The following is a 12,169-nucleotide window of genomic DNA, read 5'->3' on the forward strand; positions in this document are numbered from 1 at the left end:
GCCTGAAATCAGGGTACGAGGCCTTGACAGGAATCAAACCCGGGACCCTTTGGTCCGAAGGCTGATGCTCTATCCACTGGGCCAAGCTGGCTAGGGCTCTGCTTGTATTTTTTATTTCGTATATTGTAGATATCTTTATATGATAATATATAACCTCTGACAACTTGATTTTTTAAAATTAATCAAAGCAGGCTTTTATTTTTTTAATAATAAAAAGTTTGTTTAATAAAGAAACTACATATTTAACAGAAAAATTGTTAAAGCTATAAGATAAAGGCACATCGAGGGATAATTTTTTTTATCCAATTTAAAGAGATTATTTTACATATCAATAAAACGAAATTTGAGAAAATTATTTTGAAGTTTATATTTTATAACCTTGCAGAGCAATGTTAAAATATGGGGTTATATTTCTGTATTAGGAGTCAGCATTTAAATAAATCACTGGTCTAACCATCACTATGTCATAAATGCGACAACAAAAAAAAACACCCACCCTGAAAGTCTATACTAATTTAAAATACTATCCAAGTCCCATTAAAAAGCCATAAATTTATGGCACAAGTTAATTACAAAAGGCATTTCATGTACTCTTAAGTGCACATATAGTAATAAAATGTAATAGGAGACCTAAAACTAAAGTACTTACTATATTTAACATGAAGCAATCTTGTCATCTGAGAACTTAGGGTGTTGCTAGGGAAATAGATGGCACAAGACTCAGTCATCCAGATATTTAAAAACTTTTTTGGATACATTTTCCTAAAACAAGCAGAGGCCTTCAGCCACCTCACTAAATCTAGAGGTATATCTTCACACCATTTAAAAAGACTCGACGTGACATACGCACGTCCCCTTTGTCGTCTCTTCCATCCTCGATTTACTGAAGGCTAACACTGTGAGGGCTGTGCCAGGCAGAAGGTCACCGAGCTGACTGACCTCCCTGGGCGAGGACCATCTCACTCGCGAGCAAACCAGAGAGGAGCTACATGGTCACTGGCAGGAAGTTTAAAAAAAGCGTAAAAACACTTGGCCTTTGTGCTGAGTTGGCCAAAAGGAATGAGGATAAACTGATGTTTATAGAGCAGAAAGCACTATATAAATCAATCTGAGATGCTGTCCTTAAAGGCGCTTTTTCTATAAAGAAGTCTGACTCAGCTAGATGAAATAAATCACAGGTTTCCTCTCTCTTCCTCAGGTGCTTTTCTGAACCTGGGGTCACGTGTGAGTGCTTGGCAAATGGTGTGAGGTTATCTGGAGGTTTTTGAACATCCTGCTGATTAACAGCTAATGAAAGAAACACCTAATTAAGGGAAGCTGGTCACACAAACACCCAGCAGTTCAGCTAGGAAAAAGCACCCTTCACACTCGCACATCATGATGGGTACCTCACAGCAGCAACGAGATCCAAAGCCTTCCTGCCCAGGTTTCTGGGGCACCTGCGCCAGCCCTATCGAAGCAGAGGCAGGAATTCCTGGGGATCCGTCCTGGGTTTGGCGCCCAGGGAAGGGGTGCCTGTGGTCTTTGGAGCACCCTGCTGCAGTCCTCGTCCCCTCCATTCAGCTCCGTAGTCCACTGTTCCTGCTTCTGCTGCCTCTGCCTCTGCCAGCGGCTTTGGGTGGCCGGCACTTCCCAGCATGGCTGCACTAACGCCTGTGTGACCGCTGGCTCTGTGCGGAGGCCACGGCACAGCTCAGCAGCGGGCCTCTGTGCCACCTCCAAGGCCGGCCTTCCTCTTCAGCTCCCCGCTCTCGCCCAGCGGCTGGGCTGGCACTCAGCTGCTTCCCAGCAATGCTCTTTCCTGGAGGAACCAGGCGTGGGCCTCGCAGCCGCCTCAGCTCAGCTCAGCTCAGCTTCCTCCACCTCCTGCCATGCCTGCAACTGTCTCTGCTGTTCTCCTTTACGAGCGAACGACCCTCACTGCCTCCAGCTGCTGCTTCAGGTCCCACCGCAGCTCCTCCTCCAAGAGCTGCGCGTGTGGAAGCGAACTCTTGTCAGGTTCGTGGATCTCACCACGTCCCTGCGCACAGCTGTTCCGATTGTGGGTGATTTCCCACTTCCCCGCGACACGCCTCCGACTGTGGGTGAGGCTTGCCGGACAAGTTCAGTGTCAGCCCAGGCACGTGTCACTGACTAGCAGCCCCGTCTCCTCCAGGACCACTTTTTGCTGGATTGGACTTGCTTTTATTTGCTGGTCCAGCTTCATCACACCCACCGTGAGCCCGCTGCTGCCTTTGCTGGCTTCTCTGGCTTCACGACATTCCTAATTAAAGGAAGCTACGAGGGAGGAAGAATACCGGAGGCCTTGGAAAACTCCCGCCCACGGGTCACCGAGAGCGGCAGAGGACAAGGCGGTGTGTCAAGGGCCTGCTGCAGGCACAGAAGGCCGCCTCTCCAAGCCCCTCACGGCAAAGGCTCCCCATTTCTGGGCTCTGAGCTCAGTGGGAGGCCACACCGGCGATCAGAGCTCAGCCTGGTCCTGACCCAGGCAGCCTTGAGAGGCACCCGAAGCCCACCTGGCCCCAGAGGGGCACCTCGGATCAGGGACTGGTCCTGGGCGGTACAGCCTGGCCTGCAGGTCCTTGGTGGCCCTGGTCCAAAGTGCACCGCAGGGCCTTTGCCCTGCAGCAGGAGCCCAGCTAGGGGCTCTCACGTGGCCCTGCTGTCCTGGGAACCGGTGCCCCAGCATCACCCAGCCTGTCCCCCCACGCCCGAGCTTGCCCTCCTCCGGGCACTGGCAGCCCTGCTTCCCACGCGGCCAGCTCCCAGCCATCGACCAGCGATGGTCCCAGCCAGGTCGGCACAGGAAAATGCCCAGGCATCTCTGGGCTCTCCCCTCTCCAGGTAGAGCCCCTGGAGCCTGCTCTACCCTTTCACAGCCTGGAGGGTGGAACGGCCCAGCCACGTCTCCATGGTGACTAGCAGAGGGGGCAAAGCCAGCAGAGCTCATGGGGGTGGGAGCTTGGGCCCTGGCGTGTCTGTGGGTGTTGGGAACATTTCCCTTGAAACAAGAGACATTCTGAAGTTCCTACGGTGGGCTCGGCTGCTGTATGTTCAGCTTCCACAGCGGGGCCTGGAGGTCCCAGTTCATCTCCAGCTCAGGGAGAGCCTTGCTCCTGGGAGGAGCCGGACTGGCCTTGTCCAGCCTCTGGCCACTGGGCTCACGATCTGCACGCGCCCACTGATGCGGCCTTCTTGGTGCGCCCGCCGGGAGGAGGCTCAGGCCTGGAGGGTCCGTCAAATCCCCAAATCTTGGATTTAATTGCTGCACTGTGCTCCATAATTTGGAGGTACCCGAATTGATGGAACGGTTTCTCTATCGTCTAAAATACGCGTTGTTTTCCGTTTCCTTACACTTTGATACTCCCTTCCTCCTTTCCAGCAGAGCGCCTCGCCAAAGCTGGCCTCTACTGTGGAAATTCAGATTATGGCTTCCCGGTATCAAAGGGGAGGCCACTGCAGCTTGACAGCAGACTCACCGTGTGACTTTGAGAGAAGTCACTTCACAGCGCCAGGCCTCATTTTCTCACTTATAAAAACGGAGACTGTCATCTGCCTACCTCAAGACCTCCTGTCGCATGAAAAACATTTCTGTTTACATCCCTAGTCTCAGATTTTCTGTTGCTCGCACTCAAAAGCATTATGGATACAGCGTGTCATGGGGTGTGGAGGATGACATGAATGAAAGCACAGGGTTGGGCATCTGAAACGTCCAGTAAAGCATGTGCTATCCCCACTGGTGAGCCATGTGAATCCTGGAACCACAGCCCCACCTGTATTTAAAGCAGTTCCGAGTCTGTGTTTGGGAAAGTGCTCAGTGGAGGCCCCAGAGCGGAGGTAGGGGAGAGCAGAGAGATGCAGGGATTACCAAGCAGCTACTTTCTCTAGTAAAAAAATACCTGATTTTGAGAAGAATGAGTGAGCTGCGGAATATTCCCCCCGGGGGCCTTGATGAATTAACCTGCTGGGTGGAGTTATTGCCATTGGAGAAGTGGAACATTTCTTCCAAAAACATTATTTTTGTTTTAGCGTAGTTTATGTCCGACTTCTCTTTCAAGCCAAAAGGGGTTTGCTTGTGTTCCTTTTGTTTTGGCAGTTGGGGCTTTGAAATTGTTGTATCGTATTTATAGATTCTAAAATTTGAAAAGGATTGTAATATTATAATAATAACAGCTTCCATTTAATAAGCACTTATCGTATGCTGGTAATCACTCTGAGTGTTTTGCATATTTTATCTTGCTATTTAGGAATGAAAAGAATAAACTATTGACACACTCAGCAATGTGGCTAAATCTCAAATTCGTGCTGAGTAATAGAAGCCAGACAAAACCAAGTACATGCTGTATGATTCCATTATGTAAAATTCTAGGAAATGCAAAGTAACCTATTGTGGCAGAAACCAATCATGGTTGCCTAGGCATCGGGGGAGGGGCGGGTGGCAGCTGGGTGAGAGAGAGGGATTACCGAGGGACAGAGGAGCTTTCAGAGGTGACGGATATGTTCATTATCTCACTTGTAGTGATGCTTTCATGAGCAGGTAAATTTTTCAAAACTTAATGAATTGTGTACTTTAATATGTGCCATGTATTACATGTTAATGAGAACTAAAAGTGCTGCCCTGGCTGCTGGTGTGGCTCATTTGGTTGTGCATCACCCCATGCACTGAGAGGTCGGCAGTTCGATTCCTGGTCAGGGCACATGCCCAGGATGTGGGCTTGATCCCTTCTCTCGCTCTCTCCCCTCCCTTCCTTCCTCTCTCTCTCTCTCAAATCAAAAAGAAAAACAAAAAACTAGGAATGCTTTTTAAAGGGAAAAATGTTAAAAAAAATTATGCTGCCTTTTATTAGGTAAATGAATAAATGAGCTGTGATTTAGACACACAATGGAATTTTATGCAGCAGCGAACATCAATGAAACAGATCTCCACGTGTCGAAACAGACAATGATTTAAAAAGTTGCCAAAGGAAGTTACAGTGTCATATATGTGTAAGTTTTAAGTGCATACAACACTGTGTATGTTGGTGGGTACACATATGTATCAAAAGTGTAAATTTGGAATGATACACATTAACTTTAGTAGTGGGTTAATGAGGGGCATGAAGAAGGAAGGGATGGGGTGGAGTGTGGTCTATACTTACAATGCTGAGATACATAGAAAATACAAATGCTAACATCTGTGAAATCTGGGTGGTGGGTACATGGACATCTGTTATATTATTTTCTGTACATTTCTGCATGATTGAAATATTTCATAATTTTAAAAAAGTTTAAGTAATTCTTCATCCCACTTCCAGCATCCAGTTCCTCTTGCCAGGGGCAATTGTTATAAATTTCTTGTGTATCTTTCTGGAGTTAATATATATATATATATATATATATAGGCCCAGTGCACGAATTTGTGCACACGTGGGGTCCCTCAGCCTGGCTGGCAATCAGGGCCGAGCGGGGCCATCTTGCCCAGTCCCTATTGGGGCCGATGGGAGCCGGCTGGCGGGGGAGGGACCACAGGAGGTTGGCCAGCTGAAGAGGGCCTGTGGGAGGGCTTCAGGGCATGTCCAGCCCATCTTGCCCAGTCCCGATAGGCAGAACCCCGACAGCAAGCTAACATACTGGTTGTAGTATCTGCCCCCTGGTGGTCAGTGCACATCACAGCGACTGGTTGAGCGGTCAACCGGTCAACTAATCAGTCAGACATTTAGCATATTAGGCATATATACTGTATATGTATATGTATATGTATATGTATATGTATATGTGTATGTATATGTATATATGTGTAAATTTTCATAGATCTCTTTTTAAACGAATTTGCAGCATACTGTATATACCCGTGGTCGGCAAACCGCGGCTCGCGAACCACATGTGGCTCTTTGGCCCCTTGAGTGTGGCTCTTCCACAAAATACCACGGCCTGGGCGAGTGTATTTTGAAGAAGTGGCGTTAGAAGAAGTTTAAGTTTAAAAAATTTGGCTCTCAAAAGAAATTTCAATCGTTGTACTGTTGATATTTGGCTCTGTTGACTAATGAGTTTGCCAACCACTGGCATATACTGTTCTGCATCTTTCTTTTCTCAATAAAGCTTTGGAAATAGTTGCAACTCAATTCACACAGAATTTCCTCATTCTTTGTAATAATGTTTAGCATTCCATCATATGGATAATTAGGCTATTTCCCATCGCTTGCCATTAGGGACACATTGTAAACATGCACTTTGCACATCTGTACAGACCATACCACACCACATGCAGTCTTTTCATAGTTACACAGGATCTAAGTGCAAGAGCAATGACCATACTGGGCTGCACAAAGCAATGGGCTTACGAGGTGGGGGGACAGTCTCCCTCTTGTCTAAATGAGTAGCTACCTTTTGACTTCCTCTATGTCCTTTTTAAGTTTCTAATTTCCTCTTGGACATTGACCGGCCTCTGGCTCCCACATTTCTAACTGTTGATAGCATACTTTCTCCATTTAGGAGCTATTTTGTTGTTTCTAAAATGTGTTAGGCTGAAAAGCCTAATAATCTAACTTGTTTGGGCTCTGACGAGAGTAGAAGGAAGGAGGTCCCAAGGAAGGGAAGTCGGCTTCTGAGTCAAGGGTCTGAGCTTTGCCGCATGGACGTGGTTACAGGTATGCCCGCCCCTCTGGGGCCCTGGGTGCTCTCCAGACCCTGGTCACTTCTGCATGCGAGGTACAGACAGCTGCTTCACCCACCCCCTGGTGTAAGAGGTGGGACCAGACCAGCGGCCACTAGGGAATTAAGAAGAGGCAGGAAGTGCTGTGTTTGGTGTATGTCTCACTGCGGGAGAGGTGAGCATTCATCCTGACTCTACGTGACTGCAACTGTGACATTTTGGAATAATTCTGTTTTCCAACAGGAGCGGAGAGAGTCCTCCCAGTGAAAGACTAGAGAGTAGGAGCAAGAGGTCTGGGCGGTGTAAGAAGCTCATCGCCTCTTTCTTGTCTATGAAAATGGACTCTCTAAAGTATTTTATTTTTTACAAAGAAAGAGGGGAGCATCTGTAATACTTGCAACAATAAAGATAACAAAAAGAAGTTTTTTTACAATATAAAATCATAACAGGATTCTAGAAAACAACTCTAGAATACTGAAGTAGGACTAATGATAATAGTAATAACATCAAATATTTATTGCAGTTTCCAAAGTATTTTCTTACTAGGGAGGCAGTATGCCTAGTGGTCAGAGCACAGACACAGAAGTCAGACTGTGTGTATTTAAAACCTGGCTTCACCACTTGCTGTGTGGCTTGGAGTAGCTTACTTAACTTCTCTGTGCTTTGGTTTTCTCATCTGTAACATGGGGGTACAAATACCTCATAAGGCTGTACAAGATTAAGTGACTTAAACATGTGTAAAAGTCTAATCTTAAGTTAGTGCCTAACGCATACCTGGTGAACATTTGCTAAATGTTAGTTATTATTGTCATTATCATTGTCATCATTAGCATAGTTGTAAGTAAATAGCAAGAATGGTGTCAATGGACAGAACTGGTAACCTAACCAGGTGATGAATGCTCACCTCGTTGGACTTAATGTTTGCAAATAAGTGTAGAGGTGTGTCTTTCCAGGAACAAAAATGATAAACTCTGTTGGGTAGACCAAGCAGTGTTAAGATGTGGACCAGACTCTCTGGCCCCGTGTCCCAGCCAGCCAAGGAGACCCTACTGCAAGTGAGGGTCCAGGAGGAAGTGACTCTGAGGAGGAGAAACACCTGTATAAGCCTATGGACCTGAAGCCACACCCAGAGGGCCCATGTCCACTAGGAGACCCATATCCATTAGGAGGTACATGTCCATTAAGAGGCCCATGTCCACTAGGAGGCCCATGTCCACTAGGAGGCCCATGTCCATTAAGAGGCCCATGTCCATTAGGAGGCCCATGTCCACTAGGAGGCCCATGTCCATTAGGAGGCCCATGTCCACTAGGAGGCCCATGTCCATTAGGAGGGCCATGTCCACTAGGAGGGAGGGCCATGTTCACTAGGAGGTACATGTCCACTAGGAGGCCCATGTCCACTAGGAGGCCCATGTTCACTAGGAGGCCCATGTCCATTAAGAGGCCCATGTCCACTAGGAGGCCCATGTCCACTGGGAGCCCCATGTCCACTAGGAGGCCCATGTCCATTAGGAGGACCATGTCCATTAGGAGGCCCATGTCCACTAGGAGGCCCATGTCCACTAGGAGGGAGGCCCATGTCCACTAGGAGGTACATGTCCACTAGGAGGCCCATGTCCACTAGGGGGCCCATGTCCTCTAGGAGGCCCATGTCCATTAAGAGGCCCATGTCCACTAGGGAGGCCCATGTCCACTGGGAGGCCCATGTCAATTAAGAGGCCCATGTCCACTAGGAGGCCCATGTCCACTAGGAGGCCCATGTCCACTAGGAGGCCCATGTCCATTAAGAGGCCCATGTCCACTAGGAGGTATATGTCCACTAGGAGGCCCATGTCCACTAGGAGGTATATGTCCACTAGGAGGCCCATGTCCACTAGGAGGCCCATGTCCACTAGGGGGCCCATGTCCACTAGGAGGGCCATGTTCACTAGGAGGCCCATGTCCATTAAGAGGCCCATGTCCACTAGGAGGTATATGTCCACTAGGAGGCCCATGTCCACTAGGAGGTATATGTCCACTAGGAGGCCCATGTCCAGTAGGAGGGCCATGTCCACTAGGAGGCCCATGTCCACTAGGAGGCCCATGTCCACTGGGAGGCCCATGTCCACTAGGAGGCCCATGTCCACTAGGAGGCCCATGTCCACTGGGAGCCCCATGTCCACTAGGAGGCCCATGTCCACTAGGAGGCCCATGTCCATTAGGAGGGCCATGTCCACTAGGAGGCCCATGTCCACTAGGAGGCCCATGTCCACTGGGAGCCCCATGTCCACTAGGAGGCCCATGTCCATTAAGAGGCCCATGTCCATTAGGAGGTACATGTCCACTAGGAGGGCCATGTCCACTAGGAGGCCCATGTCCATTAGGAGGTACATGTCCACTGGGAGCCCCATGTCAATTAAGAGGCCCATGTCCACTAGGAGGCCCATGTCCACTAGGAGGTATATGTCCACTAGGAGGCCCATGTCCACTGGGAGGCCCATGTCAATTAAGAGGCCCATGTCCACTAGGAGGGCCATGTCCACTAGGAGGTATATGTCCACTAGGAGGGCCATGTCCACTAGGAGGTACATGTCCACTAGGAGGCCCATGTCCACTAGGAGGCCCTGTGTTCCTCTTCCAGGGAAAAGCTGGTTCAGTGTTGTCAGAGGCTGGAAGTGCCACACCAGCCTGGCTGCTTGGTGGTGACCGTGGGCGATCATGTACTTTTACCTGAGCCTCAGGTTCCCCATCTCTAAAATGTGAGGGGTGAATGGAAAGATCTGAGAGACAGCAGGTGACAGAAGTCTACAGCTCATGCTAGTCTCTCAAAGGGTCTTCAGCTTTTTTGTCATCGGGGTGTGAACTGCTCTGTGTTGAGCTCCCACCTGGAGGAAGGCAGCAGGTGGGAGAGGAGTGCAGGGAGAACGGATCGGGGGAGGGAACCATGCTAAGGGGTGCAGGGGAAGTGGGACAGAGGCGCTGTGGGAGGGAAAGGAGGGGAGAGGCAGAAGGGTGTTGTGGAAGGAGCTGCACTGTCCAGCCGAGTGGGTGAGCAGGCACCTGCCACGCGCTCCAGCTCCGGGCCAGGTGACATGGCCACTCAGACAGCCCCCTCCACGCCTCTGGGCGCCTTACCCTGCAGCATCGCCGACGTGGTGTAGTAGTTGAAGGGCACGTTTTTCACCAGGTATTCCTCTGCGTCCAGGCTGGCTAGCTTAGCGCCCACCAGCACCGACTTGCCTGTGCCCGCGGTCCCCACCAACATGAGCGGTCGCCGCCGCTGCAGGAGCCGCTCCATGAAGTAGCACAGGCGGATGGTCTCGCTCGTGTGCACCAGACAAGCCTGGAATGGGAACTTGATCAGTGTGCCTGGGGCTCATGGGAGAAACAGGTGCACCGCAGAATGTTCTGGAGCATTTAGAAGAGGGATTCTGCTGCCACCATGGGTGGAGGGTCTTCCCTGATATCCACAGGGAGACCATTTTGTAAACTCATTCTCTGGGTGGAGAGCATCTCCGCCCTCCCCTACCAACTCTGTCTGCCTCCCCGAGGCCTCGCTAATGTACATCAGAAACTTCTGCCCCGCCGTCTCCGCCCTGTGTCCCCCCCCGAGGTTGCCAGTGGGGTCTGGTAACCAAGTGGCCTGGCCCCTGGGAGGAAACTCGTGGCTTCATTGCACCTATGGTTTCCACTGACAGGCAGTAGCTGGAGGTGACCAGTTCCCAGCAAGGCCAAACCTCTTGGATGCTGGCAAGCAGCTGCTTCTAGAGCTACGGCCAACCTTCGGGATGACTGCACTTCCTTGATCGCTCACACACTCACCTGCAAAGGCATCTCAGGGTCCAATTCAAACCGGGGGATGAGTGTGGACCATGGCTCAAATTTCTTGGTCTCGGGGTCTATGTAATAGTCAAAGACGGTTCCCTGGGGAGGAAACTTGACGGTCTTGAACTCGGCCAGCCACCACTTGCTGAACGCTGCCTGGGAGTCCACAAGCTGCAACACAGAGCAGGGGCACATCAGGCTCTCAGAGCTCGAGAGCCTGGACAGGCCGTCCCGGCATCAGGCGGAGGCCAGGGAGGAACACGTGCTTCCGTTTGTGCAGGTCCGCCTGATGGACCGGCTCCTCCGGGAAGGATGCTGCTCGGCCCAGGACCAGCCTGAGCCCGGCGCGGCTGAGCAGGCCTCCTGAGCACACGTGCGAGTGCCTGTCTGACCACGCAGCTGAGCTTCCCTGCACCGGCCCATCTCAGAGCCATGGCAGGGTGGAGGGGGGGCGGGGGCGGGGGGGGGGGAAGTATAAGAACATGGAGGAGAGAGCCCACGACCACAGGATGGGCAAGTGTGGTCAAGAATTCAAGGGACCGATTGACTCCTGAGACTGAGCAATGCCCAGCACGGCAGCCAGGGAGGAAATGAACGGAAGGGTGGCTGAGTAAGAAGACTCAGAGGGAGTCAGGTCCATAACCATGGGACATTCCTGCTGTCTGTGCTTGTTTCCTCGTCTATAGAATGAGGATCCTAGAAAAGAAAGTCTCTAATGTTCCTTCAAGGGCTAACATTTTAAAATCCAGGAGCAGGGCAGAGAAAGCTCTATGGGGCTTCTGACAGAGGAATATGTGGAGACATATTTACATGCATGCATATTAAACCATGAGCCTTAAGGATGGGGCTGTGCACCCAGAGTACTCAAACTATCCTATTGTGTCCAAGCGAAAACATCCACACGCAGGCGCGCGTGCACAGACACACACACAGACACACACACACAGACACACACACACACACACACACTGGGGGAGCAAACTCACTCCAGACACACAGACCTAGGAACAATCCTAAAAAGGAAAAAGGCCCACATTGGGCATTTTAGGAAATGTCCTCAGAGGACAGGACAAAGCTGGAGTTTAAAGGTTGGACAGACCAGGAAGCCGGTGTGTGGCAATGAGTCTGGGCTTGGAAGAGTTGGCACTCCTCGTTTTGCTGTTAGATAAGTAGAACTGCATTCTTTTGCCTTAAAACGAGAATGGAAATGGGCCTTAAGGTAAAACATTGTTTGCTGCTCTTATTGTGATTTGAATTCGGAGTCAAAGAACACTATCTTCTCAATCAGAAGCCTTAGGGGGGAAAACCACTATTTTCTAACTTATGGATAAAATTCTTGAAGACTTTTAACTTCTTTTGAAAACAAGGTTTTAAGTTGTTATTGAAAACCCAAGAGGGCCATCTTTAGAAAGAAGGAGATGTCCTTTACTCACCTCCCGTCCTCACCCCCAGCCGCCCCGTTTCTGGGCTGCCCATCACCGGCTCACCCTCCGCTAACCTGGGAAGCCCACTTCCCCCTATAACTGGACTCTCTAAGGACAAGGCTGCCTTTGCTGTAACACCCACGGCCCTTTCTCAGTTTGACAAGTTGGGTGTCTCTCCAGCGATGACCTCAGTGAAGAGGCCCCTTCTGAAATCCCTGTCTCCTTTGGATTCTGAAGATTCTCGGATCCCCTCCTGCCCTTTGAACTTGATGACACTAGGCTGGACTGCCACTGCTGAGAACCAGTCCTG

At 50.2% G+C, this 12,169-nt stretch overlaps 1 protein-coding gene across 1 annotated transcript in view; it reads right to left on the bottom strand.

The window, feature by feature from the left end:
• DNAH9 (dynein axonemal heavy chain 9) overlaps positions 1-12,169 on the bottom strand; it is a 333,701-nt gene that overhangs the window by 154,066 nt on the left and 167,466 nt on the right. Inside the window, exons 37-38 of the mRNA XM_054709112.1 lie at positions 10,433-10,606; positions 9,746-9,953 (exon numbers count right to left, since the gene is read on the bottom strand). Coding sequence (XP_054565087.1) covers positions 9,746-9,953; positions 10,433-10,606 — 382 coding nt within the window. The remainder of the gene's footprint in view (positions 1-9,745; positions 9,954-10,432; positions 10,607-12,169) is intronic.

Source organism: Eptesicus fuscus, chromosome 20 (assembly GCF_027574615.1).
Source record: "Eptesicus fuscus isolate TK198812 chromosome 20, DD_ASM_mEF_20220401, whole genome shotgun sequence".
Taxonomy (NCBI): Eukaryota; Metazoa; Chordata; class Mammalia; order Chiroptera; family Vespertilionidae; genus Eptesicus; species Eptesicus fuscus.